This window comes from Pelophylax lessonae (genome assembly GCF_965119305.1).
Source record: "Pelophylax lessonae genome assembly, chromosome: 6".
NCBI lineage: Eukaryota > Metazoa > Chordata > Amphibia > Anura > Ranidae > Pelophylax > Pelophylax lessonae.
Genome location: NC_138773.1, coordinates 227,715,897 through 227,731,327, shown reverse-complemented (window position 1 = coordinate 227,731,327; position 15,431 = coordinate 227,715,897). Strand labels below are relative to the sequence as shown.

The 15,431-nt window shown below is 42.0% G+C and overlaps 1 protein-coding gene across 7 annotated transcripts in view; it reads left to right on the top strand.

Moving 5' to 3' along the window:
• The window catches only part of AGAP1 (ArfGAP with GTPase domain, ankyrin repeat and PH domain 1), a 627,710-nt gene extending 612,634 nt beyond the window's left edge, over positions 1–15,076 (top strand). For all 7 annotated transcript variants that reach the window (XM_082260665.1, XM_082260664.1, XM_082260666.1 and 4 more), the window contains 2 exons: positions 7,407–7,662; positions 13,065–15,076. In XM_082260665.1, the coding sequence (XP_082116791.1) occupies positions 7,407–7,662; positions 13,065–13,280 (472 nt within the window). In that variant the 3' untranslated portion in view covers positions 13,281–15,076. The remainder of the gene's footprint in view (positions 1–7,406; positions 7,663–13,064) is intronic.
• Positions 15,077–15,431: the final 355 nt, after the last annotated feature.

Here is a 15,431-nt window from a genome sequence, read left to right as displayed (position 1 = left end):
GAAATATACATGTAAAAAATACTAACTTTTTTTTTTTTTTTTTTTTTTTTTTTTTACAAGTATATTTCTTTATACCCCTTTTTTTTTAATTTAAAGCGGAGTTCCAGCCATTTTTTTTTATTTATTTATTTATTTTAAATTACCCCCGTGATAGTCGCCAAATATGTATTGGAAATTGGCATATGCTGCATATGTCAACATTTTCTGTTTCATTAAAAGAGTTAGTACTCACTATAGCCTTCTGATCCAGCAAGTGTCCAATCCTGAGTGTGGGCATCTGAAGCCCACTAGGAGTCTCTTCCGGGATAAGGTGCTGCTGGCTACCCAGCAAGCACCTCCCGATCTCGCGCATATGCAGTGGGACTATCACGGCCGTAGCAATGGAGCCTAGCATCGCATCATTTCTGGTTTAGAAGTAACGCGATGCTAGCCGCGGAGAATGCCCATTGGCTCTTGGGATTGCTTACACTGGTATCCCAGGAGCCATTGCGAAAGAGGATATAACGTACCGCGGCCGGGTTTGGATAGAAGTGGATCTTTTTTTAGAATAAAAGGTACTATATATAAAAAAAAAATGACACTATCCAAAAGGGAATGCGGAGTGATCAGCAGCACATGCAGATTTAAATGCAAATTAGGGTGGAACTCCGCTTTAAGTGATTTAACATCATAAGAATAAGGCATGTCCTTAGATATGTCATCTGTTGATGGGTTGTTATTGCGGCAGCTTTCAGGCTATATATTATATTTGTGTTTGGGATTTTTTCACTATTTGGCGTGCGGTTGGGGATTGTATGATCTATGGATATGGATCGTTTTTTTTTTTCCTTCTTTTTAGAATTTAGTCAAATCATGTTAATCCATGAAGAATCCTCATTTTCCTCTATCACTAAACATTGTCACTCTTTAGTTCTCATAGTGCTGCTGGACATAGGGACTTAAGCCTGGTACACGCTATCAGTTTTTCTTTTGGGGGGTTGAACAAAAAAACAAATTGACAGCTCAGGTCGGAGCCGCTGTACTAACAATCCAATGTTAGTACAGCGATCTACCTCAACACTCCGGTCAGCGCTCACAGCCATTGGCTTTGGGCACTGATATGAGCTGGTCAGCTGCTGGTTTTCCAGCATGCACGTCTGGCAGAACCCCGGCCTGGCTGCCATACACTCAGGCCGAATGTCAGTAAGTTTTTATTGATCCGGCCGATGTCATTTGGCTCGTGTGTATGGCAGCAGGTCTGACAGCAGCTGGCCGTTTGGCTGGCTTCTGTCGAAGGCACATAACCAAAAAAGGTCTGCTGACTGGAGTGTTCTAGTGAGGGGGGAGCGGGGCATCCCCCTGTCAGAACACAATAGAACAGCAGGGGAGATCACTGTACTAACATCAGATTGTTAGTACAGCTGCTCCGACCTGAGATGTCAGGTTTTTTTTCTGTTCAACCCACTGGGTTGAACGAAAAACTAGTGGTATGCACTGGGCTTAAAGGTCAGTGGTGGCAAATAGCCATGAATTTTGCTGATAATTACACACTGTATAGCTTGTTTTGTATTTAAATGGCCAACTGATGCCAGTATTCCATAAGTGGTATGACTGATGAATCTTATGTGATAATTAGCAGTGTAGAGGTGTCTGTTCCAGGCTAAGCTTATAATAGGTGCACATAATTATCAGAAGAGCTTTTTACTGCTCATAGAATATTTGATATTTGTTGAACAAAAAAAATGTGACCAAAGTACTTTTCCACATATACTGCAGATTGAACAGCACAAAGTTTGTGCGTAGATTGGGGTGATCCGGTACCCTATACCTTCCTTGATTCCCCCCCTCCTAAATATTTTATTTAAAGCAGTTGTAAAGGCATTGCTTTTTTTTATCTTAATTCATTCTATGCATTAAGATAAGAAACCTTGTGTTTGATGCAGCCCCCCTAATACTTACCAGAGCCTATCTCGATCTAGCGATGTCCATAAGTGCCTCGTCTGTCCATTGGCTCCGCTGCTGTCAATCAAACTCAGCCAACCAGGTGAGAGAGGTGAAAGGGCTGAACCGCAGCTCTGTGTCTGAATAGATACACGCAGCTGCAGCTCTGCTCGGATGTCCCCATAGCAAGCTGCTTGCTGTGGGGACACTTACCAGGAGGGAGGGGCCAGGAGCTCCAGCCAGGGACTGAGAAGAGGAGGATCAGGGCTGCTCTGAGCAAAACCAACTGCACAGAGAAGGTAAGTATATTATGTTTGTTGTTTTTATAGAAAAGAGACTTTAAATAACTTTTGAGGACTGGTAGAAATATATAACGCAATGTCTTAGGTCGCCGTATATCTTTTATGTGGCCATATTCAGACTGACTGTTCATTGATTGGACCTATCATTGAAATGCTTAGTTTACTTGAAAATGTATGATGCATACTAGCACATCATGCCATTGTCTTGCAGGGGTTTTTCCCAGGGTATACAACTGCTTTAACTGATGACATCATTGCTCGTTAGGATGCCAGTGTCTAGAAAGTTGTAACGGTGCATAAAGATAACCTGTGGCTTTGTGTAACTAAAAGGGAGGCTTCATCCACCCGCTGGCTTCTATACAATTTTTGATACGTTTTTACGCATTTTGCCAAGGCACCCCTGAAGAAACCTTAAAGCGGAGTTCCAGCCATTTCACTCACCTGTCCAACGGTCCAGAGATGCGGCTGCCCGAAGCCTCGATCCTCTCCCTCGGCGCCGGCATCACTGCTGTGGGCACCCGGCTGTGACAGTTTGCGGCTTCACAGCCGGGTACCCACTGCGCATGCGCAAGTCGCGCTGCACGTCTTGATTGACTGGCAATCTTCTGGGACCTCTGACATGTCCCAGAAGATTGCAGGGAGGGAGGGGGAGAGGAGAACTTCCGCTCAGGGCACCGCGGCGCTCCGAGCGGAAGTGGGAGCGGGTACCTGTCAAAACTAGGTACCCGCTCCCCCCCCAAAAAAATGACATGCCAAACGTGGCATGTCAGGGGGTTAGAATACCTAAAGCGGAAGTTCCACTTTTGGTTGGAACTCCGCTTTAAGGCACTCTGGTTGAAAAATTCTTGTCTAGTGTACATTACTTTTTTTATTCATGTTTTTACTGTCTGTGTTTTGGGGTGCAGTTCAGAATGGATGACAACACATATACACAGCACATTACCACCTGCATTATGTTGTGATCAAGCCCCCAGTAGTGGCATGGGTCATTAGGGTGTTGCTTGGTGAGGCCTAGGAATATTTTGATACAAGCCAAGCCATTACACTACACCCGCCCTTGTAGTCACAGCAATGCTTCCCCCAGTACACAAGGAGGATACTAATTCTGCTACAATAAAGTGCAATTATAAGGCAGAACTGTTAAACTGGGTGCTTCTTCCCTGGGGGGTTCCCATGTTCTTTGTGTAGCGGTCCTGCATGCCTTCTCCAGTTTCATTCTGTAAGTAAGATAAAGGCTGCTTTACAATAGAGCAAATGTTTCTTCAATCTACCTGTGCAATTGATTGGTTAATGACCTGTGATTAGGCGAAGACTGGCAGCTCATTCACCTCACTTAGGTAAAAGTTTGAAAGACCACACTGGAAATCCTTTGATGGTCTTTATTGGATTGTCCCACAGGCCTTCCCACCTGCAGCGGCCTGTAATGTATCCATCGCTCCCGTGTGATGTGCTAACAGCTCATTGTGATTCCTTGCCGGGGAAGTTGTGGGGTCGCTCCTGGGTCGCTCTGCATGTACAGGAAACCGTGTAAGGATAATCCAGATTTACTCTCTGGAGAAACTGTTTACACAGAAGGATTAGAAGCAGATTAAAGCTAACCTGACACTAGATTACCTCCAGAAGTGTAAACACAGCCAGGGGTCTTGACATCGAGGCCTTCCCTTCTCAGCAGGAGCTCCACTAATAACAGAGAAAAGGATTAGCCCATGGACTACTGTTAGAAGAGAAATGAGTAATTGAATGGTAGAAGGCAGAAATAGTGACAGGGAGACGGCCACTGCTGGAACATGGTAGGAATTGTAGTTCTGAAATGGAAGACTGAGCCTGATGTTGGAAACAGCTTTGAAGATGTGCAGCTTGAAGACAGTTAATAGCAGTGCTATCCTAAAACTGTATTTAATACAAAAGGTTCAGCTATGGGTGATTTTAAGTTACACGACGAGCGAAGCCAAACTTTCCAGCTAATAATCAAGGATCTTGGTTTCCCACAATTGATTGCTAAAATTTGCAGTAATCCAATCCCTTTTAAGTTTTTTCTGCCTGTGTGTCGTCGTAACCAGTATGTAAAACCGTACAATGTTACAGTTGTGTGCAAAGTAAATATGACAATATAGTGAACATATAAATGTAATTCATTTTTTCAGGGATTGTGAAAAAAAAAAAATATGGTCAGATTGGAAAACAATGTTTGACACCCCTGGTTATGCAGCCAAAAGAACGCCAATATAGTTTGGTCCTAATTTCTTTACAGTATATCCCAACAGCTTAGACAGAAATGTGTTGTTTGTAGAGTTTACCTTGAAGAACGTATATGAAAGTGGTTTGAGTTAGGAAAGATGGATGCCTTTTAGTGGTAAACATTTATGGGCAAACAACATTGCACTGACACACATTGTAGTGGCATAAAGAATATGTTAATCCATAATTTCCTATTCCTGATATGTGCCTGCTGTACCATGTACTTGTATGAGAAAGTCTCCAGCATATTAAGACCCCATTCACACTAGCATTCACACTTGGTCGCCTGACAAGTCGCCGTGGGTCGCCTACCATTGATTAGCACAGGACCCGTTCTAATAGGAGCGACACAAGTCGCTCCGACTTAGACAAAGGGTCCTGGACTACTTTGGGGCGACCTGGAGGCGACTTGCATTGACTTCAATAATATGAAATCCGTGCATGTCGCACCGAGGTCATGGTGCACGCTGTGCAACGCGACTTCACTGGTCGCCCCAGCAAGTCGCGTCGCCCCTGTCTGAACGGGGTCTAAAAGTACCACAAATTCCAGTTTTGTCTGGGAAAAGGGAATAACATGTAAGTTATGCTAGCCATGAAGTTCAGTAATATATTCAATGGTTCTGAATAAAGTTTGTATGTGAGCCACTAACTTGGGGGAGCAAATATGTTCACATACTGCAGCATCGGTGGCAAAAATGCCCCATAATAAGTTTTGTAGAATAGCAGTCATAGGCAGTAATACGAATGCCAGCAGGATTGTTAATAGAAATTGGTGAGTACAGTGGAATTACTCTAAATACCAGTTTGCTCCCAGTTCTTCCATTTATACCATAATAAACCAATCAGCCATAACTATATAACCATCCACCCACCTAATATTGAGTAAGTCCTCCTTTTGCTGCCAAAACAGCCCTGACTTATCGAGGTGTGGACACTGTTAGACCTCTGAAGGTTTGCTGTGGTATCTGGTGCCAAGCCATTAGTAGCAGATCCTTTAAGTCCTGTAAGTTATGAGGTCGGGCCTCCATGGATTAGACTTGTTTTTCCAGCTCATTTCACAGATGCTCAATTGGACTGAGATCTGGAGAATTTGGGTTCCAAGTAAACACTTAAAACTCATTGTTGTGTTCCTCAAACAATTCTTGAACCATTTTTGCAGTGTGCCTTATTCTGCTGAAAAATGCCACTGCCATCAGGAAATACCATTTCTATTAACGGGTGTATTTGGTCAACAACAATGTTTAGCTAAGTGGCACCTGTCGAGTAACATTCACATAGATGATAGAACCATAGGTTTCCCAGTAGAACATTGCCCAAGCATCAACTGCCCCCATCGGCTTGCCTTTTTTTCTATACTGCATCCTGATGCACCATTTATTTCCCAGGTATGTGACGCACATGCACCAGGCCATCCAAATAATGTAAAAGAAGACATGATTAATCAGACCAGGCCAACTTATTCCATTGCTCTGTAGTTCACCTCTGATGCTCAAATGCACATGGCTGTAGACACGGGTCAGCATGGGCACCCTGATAAGTCTGTGCCTACGCAGCCCCATACACAACAACCTGCGATGCCCATTTTTTCTGCTTTCAATATATCTTCAACGATAACATGTTTACTTGCTACCTAATATATCCTACCGAGATTCAGATGCCATTGTAACAAGATAATCTGTGTTTTTCAGTTCACCTGTCAGTGGTCATAAAGTTATGGCTGATCGGTGTAAGGGGCATAATCTGAATGCCCTCAGACATTGGCACCACCCAGTTACTGCAGAACACTTGGCTCTGCTTAGTGTACAAAAAGTGTCAAGAAAAGGGGCTAATTAGTACAAACTATTTTTCTACTTTGCCATAACTGTCTGTGTAAGCCGACATAACCAAAACATATAGACAAAAAGTATCCCTTATAGGCCATGGGACGAAGAGGCTATAAAGTCGGCAGAGAGAAAAAAAAAACTGACTGATACATTTTTGTTTTCGCTCTGCCAATTCATAGCCGACTTTATAGCCTCTTTTTCCGCTCTGCTTAGTGTTCCTACTTATACAAGGCAAGCTCTTGCCTGAGAACTTTATTAAGTATGGTCACCTCTTCTAGTTGTTTCAGTGAATAGGAAAAAGATGGTGGGGCAGAGAGAATTTCACCAGCTTATCAAGGCAGCAACAATAACAATCCCTGCAGTCTCCTTAGTTTGCGTGTTCATTGTCCTCCCTCCCCTACCATATTTGGGGGCCATTCACCAACATGAGGCTGTCACTCCAGAAAATTGCCTGAATTGGGTAACAAATATTGATTGTATTTTACATTTAATTCCCATTTGGAAGATTTCTCCTCTCCTCCTACTCTTTTAACAAATCCTGGCCATGCACTGGTAGATTTTCAAATGAACGTTTGTTCGAAAATTCCCAGTATATTCGATGACTTGATGAATGTTTGAAAGTACTTCAAAATTTCATTAGCTTTTAACATTTGACTTTTGAATGAATGTATTTTCTAAACAAAAAAATGCATTCTCTGTTAGAAATGTATTAATTCAAGAAAAAATTTAATTTGCTGCTTCAAATTTTCTCATTGTTGCAGTCAAAGAAAATATTGGTTTGGCACAACTAATGATTAGAAAATCAAACAAACCACCTTGAAACGAAAAATATTTACAATGAAATTCTACTAGTATATGGCCGGCTTAAAAATTTAAATTAACTTGGTCACCAGGACACAAACTACAATAAAAGAGGATCTAACCCTTCCCTGCTCTATCCAAAAAAAACAATACTGATGGGCGTGACTATTTCCTGCTTCTTGTAAGTGTTTTTATACCCTGTGCAATAAACGCTGTCATTTTAATACTACACTTAGGTGGCGCCTCCCCCTTTCTCTTTTTTTCACTACAGTACTTGCATCTAGCTATATTTTGTTTACTTCCTGTTGTCTTCTTTTATCAGGGAAGAGAAGGAACGCTGGATTCGTGCAAAATATGAACAGAAGCTGTTTTTGGCTCCCCTGCCCTGCCGGGACCTGCCCTTAGGACAACAGTTACTGCGAGGCACAGCAGAGGAGGACCTGCGGACAGTGATCCTGCTCCTTGCCCATGGCTCCCGCGAGGAGGTGAATGAAACCTGTGGCGAAGGGGACAGACGTACATCCTTGCATCTAGCCTGTCGTAAGGGCAACGTGGTACTTGTGCAGCTGCTTATATGGGTGAGTGCAGAAATAAACAGGTTTCTAGGGTGTTACTCTAAAGCAGGCATGTCCAACCTGCGGCCCGGGGGCCGCATGCGGCCCAGAGCCCCAGGCAATGCGGCCCACTGCCCCCTAACAATTTTTTTTTTTTGATGGGGAAGTCAGGTCGGGGGCACGGCCACAGCGGCTTCCAACTAACTGTAGGTAGAGGCTGCCTCGGAAGGGATCATCCTCTAGTTGTGTTAAATTAGTGCTGGGGGGGGGGGCAGCAGCATGGGAAGGGCGCGGTGGCGTTTTAATACTTATATACCTTAACTATAGTTTATATTTTATATGCAGCCCGAGAAAATTTCTCTACACTCAATGTGGCCCAGAGAAGCCAAAAGGTTGGACACCCATGCTCTAAAGGGTGGTTATCAGCACCCCAACACAGAAGGGACCAAATCTGATATGTACAAGCCCACTTTATCTTGGAAACCTGTCTGAACGAACGGGCAAGACTATAATGATGAAATAGCTTTGTCCTATAGTGTATAAAAAAGGTAGTTTTGAGAAAATAGGGTGTTGCCAATAGCAGACAGTCAGATGTCCCTTCTGATTTGCATTTGAAAATGGCACAAACAAGCAATGGAGCACATGATAGTTCAATAAAAATGAGAATTCCTGATCTGTATACTTGTTGCAGGTCAGTGACTGAAAGTTTCGAGGCCGACGCATTAGTGTGACAAAAAGACTGTGATGATTAAACACTCAGCCTTACCCTGCGCAGAGATATTCCAGCTCGCAGGACAGAAATTTAAGCGCCACCCGACTGGGAGTCATCGTCACTCTAGCAAGTTAACTGACCAGTTAACCCCACTGCACACACGTCATAGCTGCCATCATAACACACACCATTCCCAGCATGCTCTGTTGCAATTCTGACCTTTAAAAATGTCGGTATCATTTGCGACCACACCCACACAGGAATGTAACAGGGTTTACACTATAGTAGATCTTCACAGAGGCAAAGTTCTTAAATTTCTAGTTAGAGCATTCAAAGATTCGGCGTAATGATTTTAAAATATTGTTTTAATTAAAAGAAAAATAGCACAGGAATATGTACAGAAAAGACAAAACAGACATAAACATCAGTAAAAATAAAGGGTTTTAAACATGAGAAGTACTTAAGTGGAGTTTGTCTGGTCTTAGGTTTAGTCCAGTCTGATAAGTAAGAATCACTGGCCCTCTTAACATGGCTTTTCAGTATCCTTAGCAGTTCCAATGGTAAAAACATGAGCTACAGGTGCCAAATGCAGCCATCTTTTCTTGTCTCTTCATAGGGTGTCACAAAGGTCACTCCACCCAATCAAAGTGTCCAAGGGGTGTGGTGTAGGTGTGCTGGAGTATTTTAAAATGCTTCAGCAGATGACTTTAAGCATATGTACTTTTTTATGCTGTGACCCCAGTTTACTGACTTGGATGCTGTGCCTTTTGGCCTATATTTGTACCTTATCTGGGGCTTTGTTCTGCTTTATTTTTCTCTATATCTTGTATAGTTAGGAGATCTTTAAAATAATAAAAATGTTTGAAAGTGGTAATGCTCCAGCAGACACACCCGTACTGCCAACTATCCTGGGAACATCTATATTGCTCACCAAAAGGTTTTACAATCTGAAGAACATCATAATATTATTTAGCAGAATGAAATTACAATTTGTTAGATGCCAAATATGATATATATCTTTTGTACATGTTTTTGTGAAGAAAACATCATTCCTTCCCTAGCATCACAGATATGTGTTCCTGAGCAGATGGTTTATGACTAGACCACTACCAACAGGGCCATTTATGACACATAGCCTTATCATTAGTCATTGCAGACCAGGCTAGTGAAGGTTTAGAACACCTATGATTTTGTCAAACGTGTCTTGAGCTGGGCTGTGTTTCATCAAATGTGTCTCCTTTCCTAAATGTCTAGCTCAGGCTTGAGATCTTAAGCTTAAAAGTTTTGTTACCGACTTGGTAATTTTGATGGAAAAAAGGGTGGTGCGGTGTTTAATACTGTTCCCCTATTCTCTCCACATACAATAGACTGGGGTTTGTTGGACCTCACTTTCAACCCAAACCTCTCTCCGGTTTCTGTTGTTTTCTGGATCCCCAATGGGAAATCATTACATCTGTCACCAAAACAGGAAGGGAAGGTAAATCTTTTGGGCGGGACATCTGTTCAGATGACAGTAATGGTTCCTCTTACATTAGAGAGATTTCCTCTTTTCTCTCTTCCTCTTGTGTCCCATGGACAGGAAATAAAGTGAAATCTTCCCAGTGAGACACAGAATGAAACCTGACAGAAGTTCTAACCATTTCCATTTGCTATCCTACTCTCAAACTGGAGCTAACAGGATCGTTAAGTAAAGTGAAGACAGAAATATGTTTACTTTTCCTCAAAGATGCATGTGCTGCTTGGTAAAAGCTGATCTCTTTAACTCCACAGCCAGAGGTGTTGGGGTGACTAAACTGGTTAAACAATGAGTGCATTCACTTCATGGGGGTCCCAGTCAGCACCTTCCCCCCCTGACATCCTTCAGTTGAAAAAAATCAAAGGAACTGGGTGGAAAATCATTGGCCAAACAGCATCTATATCCAATCAGATTCATTTTTTTTTTTTTTTTTTTTTTTTTGGAATACCACTTAGGGTATTGTGGCTTAAGTAATGGTAATCCATTGCTACCAAGCATTTTTCAACCAAAAGTAAAGAAGCCCATAATGGCTATCAACAACATAGAAGGCCTCATGTATAAAATCTGCTAGGCAGCGAAGTGCCTGTGTTGGGCATTGTCACCAACCAGACTTAGGATGCTATGCAGTAATTGTAGTACAGGTTGGAAAATTTACAAAAAAAATCTGATTTGTTGCTAATAAAAGGCTGATATCTAATCCTTTTTAGATCTATTATTGCAAACAACTTAATTAACTTCTTAGAGCCGGTTCACACTACTCCGACTCGTCAGGCGACTTGCTCGCTTGACAAGTAGCTCCCCATGCTGTGCAATGGAACTGTTCTAATCAGAGCGACTTAAGTCGCTCCGACTTAGAAAAAGGTTCCTGCACTATTTTTGGCGAAGTCGGAGCGACCTGCATTGACTTGTATTAGGAGAAGTCGTTTGCAAGCCGCGATGAAGTCGTGCTGCGTGGGTGACTTCAAAGTCAGGGTGACTTTGAGTCGGATTAGTGTGAACTGGCTCTTAGTCACTACTACATATTTGTTTATCAAACAGAAGCTAAAAAGCAATGAAGGCATTGGGGTTGCTTTACTAAAACTGGAGAGTGAAAAATCTGGTGCAGCTACAGGTTTTTTTTGTCAATGCTTAAATGAACAAGCTGAAGTTAAAAGCTGAATGGCTACACAGCTGCACCAGATTTTACACTCTCCAGTTTTAGTAAATCTACCCTCATTAAGTGATGGCTGTTCATATGAGCCCCCGGGTGATCATTATTGGCAGAAAACAGTCCGATGATACAGCTGATCACTATTTTTCCCTAAGGCCCCTTTCACACATGCAGACTGTTCATTTCATCAGTTCAGTCATGTCAAAAAGGATGAAGTATTCATTAGTGATCATCAGTTTTTCATCAGTGGTTATCAGTTTTTTTACATCCACTACCAATGCAAAAACGGATGAAAAACTGACCATTTGTCAGTTTACATCCGTTTTTCATCCGATTCGTTTTTTCAACGGAAGAAAAATAGAGCTTTGATTGGTTAAAAAAAACGGATGGTGGCAGATGTAAACTGATGTAAATGGATGATCATCCATTTATATCCGTTTTTCCATAGAGATGCATTGATGCCTGTTTTTCATCCATCAATGGATGGATGAAAAATGGATAGCATGTGTGAAAGGGGCCTAAAGCTGGCCTTGCAGGTAGAGCTAAAAGATTGTGCAATCATATTGTAATATGTGCAGTGAGTTTGAGGCCCCTTTCACACATACCGACCATTCGTTTCATTAGTTCAGTCACTTTTTTTTGTCATCAATTTTTTTAAGTCAACATCAGTTTCTCATCAGTTTATTTATCTGTTGTCTTCAGTTTTTCATCTGCTCCGTTTTTTTGAACGGATGAAAAATAGGGCTTTCATCCATTCAAAAAAACAGATGTTGACAGAAGCGGATGAAAATGGATGTAAATGTATGATCACCTATTATTATCATCCGTTTTTTCATAGGAATACATTAATGTCCATTTTTCAACTGTCAACAGATAGATGAAAAACAGACGAACGGTCCGTATGTGTGAAAGGGGCCTAAGGTTTACCAAAATTATGTACTGTAAGTGCCTAGGCTGGCCATATATGAAGCAAATTTCTTTCCTGCAACCACGAGTTGCAGGAAAGAAATTCACACGATTTCCCCATCAACACAGACCGTGTTGACAGGGGAGTCCCTCCTGCCGAGACTTTTCTTCCCACGAGGGAAGCTGTCCCCACCGGGAGAAGATAGTGATGATCACTTGCGGCTGTAGAAGCTGCTTGCAATAATTGCAAGCTAATCCGGCAGGCTGGTTGTACCCATGGTGATCGATCGATCGATCAACTGCTGAACTGGCTGAAATTCAAACTGTGTATGGCCGGCCTAACAGTCTGTTTATTTATGTTCAAACAAGTTTGACCTTCTGCTACGTAGTTCTAAAGATAGAGCTAAAGTAGATTGTTTAATCAGTCTGTAACATGACCAGTTTAAGGGGCTTTCTCTGTGTGCAAAAACATACTCTCCTAAACACTGTGAGCAAAGATATACGCGTTAAAGCCAAATTATCCTGTTAGCCCGCTTCACACTTGTGCAGCTTGTCCTGCGACTTGGGACTGCAAAGTCCCATAACATGTCGTACCCCATGATTTCCAATGAGTACCATTCATGTCTGTGCGACTTCAAGGTAGTCCCTGCACTACTTTGGTCTGACTTTGATGCGACTTGAAGTCCACAGACCTCAGGATTACACAGGCATTGCTTCAAGTCACGTCGTAGCACGACTTTCAGGTCGTACAAGTGTGAAAAAGGCCTTAGGCTGGGTTCACACACGTGAATTAGATGTGGGTTTCCTGCATCCAATTTGCATGACAGGCGAGTGTGACCGGCTCTCAATGGAGCTGGTTCACAAAGGTCTGGGGTGGCCGCGGTCCACATTTAAAAAGGGTCCTGTGCATCTTTGGGTCCGGTTAACAGGGACGCACCAGACCCCAGGCACGCACTCGTATATATGTGAACCCTGCATAACGGGGTAGTATGCAGGCCATATTGTATATATTTCTATACAACAGGAGAAGCACTTTCACTATGTACCACAAGACAAATACATTGTACATTCGTAGTTCATTGTATTATGATCTGGTTTTATGCTTATATGTGCACTAAATATCTTTTTTTTTGTTTCCATAGTACGGTGTGGATGTGATGGCGCGCGACTTCCATGGGAACACAGCGTTAGCGTATGCTAAGCAAGCTGTCACCGCCGAAGTGCGAGAGCTCCTGTTGCAATATGGCTGCCCTGATGAACAGTTTGTGCTTATGGCCACGCCAAACCTCTCCCGGAAAAACAACCGCAACAACAACAGCAACGCGGGAGGTGGAGGCCTCATGCCCACCCTAATCTAAAAAAAAAAAATCTATATCATACGGAAAGGAGACAGACTCAAGCACCGCTCACTCCTCGCACCGCAAGGGGAGGAGTCAGGAATGACATGGGAGGTGTAAAAGCACTGAGTGCACAGAACAAGGGGGAGAAGAGACTGAGCCTTCACTGGCATTTTGGGAGGCAGGAAGAAAAAAAAAAGGAAGGGAGGTAGAGAGCTGTCAGTTATATGCACATTTCACCTCTACCCCAGCAGAACACTTAGGCTCTGCTCTCATCTGACAAGCACTGCTCCACATAAATCACACGCAGGCACTGAGTTTGTCAGGTTTGAGGCTCCAATGATGCTATGTGTCAAATCACTTGGAGCTAATCTGTCCTCAGAGAATGCTGGCTTCATTACACTTGTATAGTTGAGTTCCCTCAGCCTGTACCGCTGTTTAATAGGACATGATTACTCATCATGTAGAAGGGAGCATATTAGCTGAGGAGGAAGCTCTCTCCACGCTCCGCTGATTACAGGGATGTGATTGCAATATTCTTACAAGAATCATATTAGGAGAGACATTCTAGGCCCCATCTTCAGATTCCTTGTCATAATCTCGCTGCGCTTTAAAGCGTATGTTCCTCTAAATGTAACCCCTCAAAAAATATAGGAACAAAAAAAAGATTCCGTAAATGCATTTTTCAGGGTGAGGTTAGACCAGCTGTTTGCTGCATCATGCATTGTGAGATTTTATATATATATATATATATAAATATATACATATTTTTTTTTTTTTTTTAATTTACAGAAATAATTTATTTTATGAAACTATTGCCAGGCACCTGAGTCACCACTGTCACTTGGCTCCATTCCTGTAATGCACACATACACACACTGCTCCTTACACCCCCACCCTCTACAACTGTGCATCTGGGTCATTTCAACTAGCTGATATGCAAAGGATAAAAAAAAATCATCATAATTGAGGTGGTTATATGGTTGAGTGCATTTATTTTTTTTCCTTAAAGGCTTACATAAGAGACACTAATTAGGATTAGTTACTGCACTAAGGGAGAGGGAACATATTTTTCAGGGAGAGCTCTGTATACAGAATGCCTGCTCTAAAGATCAGGGCATCAAGATAAGGGCTGGGTGTATATGCATGTACAGAGCTGTGTAAATTCATGTGCAATGCACACTGCACATAGTATTGTACAGAACACTGTCTTATTGAATTTGTATAACATGTGACTGTTGGTGGGTATAGCCCAAAAAAGGGCACTCTTCACCATGCGCTTTATAGTTTTTCTGGATAGACTGATTAATATAGAGAGCATTTCATGAGATAGGGCCCGGTAGAAGAAATGCACTACACTCCTTTAAATGTCATTGACCTGTGTTATGTAAATATGCCCAGGGATGGACCTGATTAAATATTTATTATTAGTACATATCCCTTGCAAGCAAGGTTATGAAATATCATGCTTGGTATTTGCATCCACAAGTAAAAATGTTAGTTTTGACATTCATAAAACACATCAAACAACAGTTTAGTGCAACAGTGTAAATTTCTGTTCAGTACATAGAAATACAAATGTAAATCTGGACCTGAGTAGACTATCAAGCATTTGTCTTTTGCTTGTTTTATTGGCAGATCAAAAGCCAACAAATAGCCTATGCTGGATGGAGCATATGGAGCTGCCATACTTGTAAAGCTGAGCATAGAATTATGGGAAATGTAGTTTAGAAATGGGAGGTGGGGTCCTTTACTACCGCTGTCTTTGACCATTTCCAGATGAACGTAACCTGCCAGCTGGTGTAGAGCTATAATAATTGTTTCTGAAAAAGGTAGCAATTGTACTCTATAGCAGTATTATTAAAGCATTTCATCTAATTTAGGTCTCATGCACTTAAGCATCTATAGGGAGCGCTCAATGTGCATTGCTAATATGTGACCAGCACTCATTGTATATTTCTAAAGGCTAAGTACAGACAGCGAAGAAAACGTCAAAACGTTTGAAAATATAGCTTCATTCCTGTCATTGATTTGTCCAGGCAGACCCCATACCTGTAATAAGTATACCTAATCTCAGACTTCTAAATTGAATATTATCACTGTGTGTGTAATGCAGTAAATCCCACAGTGTCCACTTAGTACTGAAGTTAGAAAAGAGCAATTAAAGTGTAT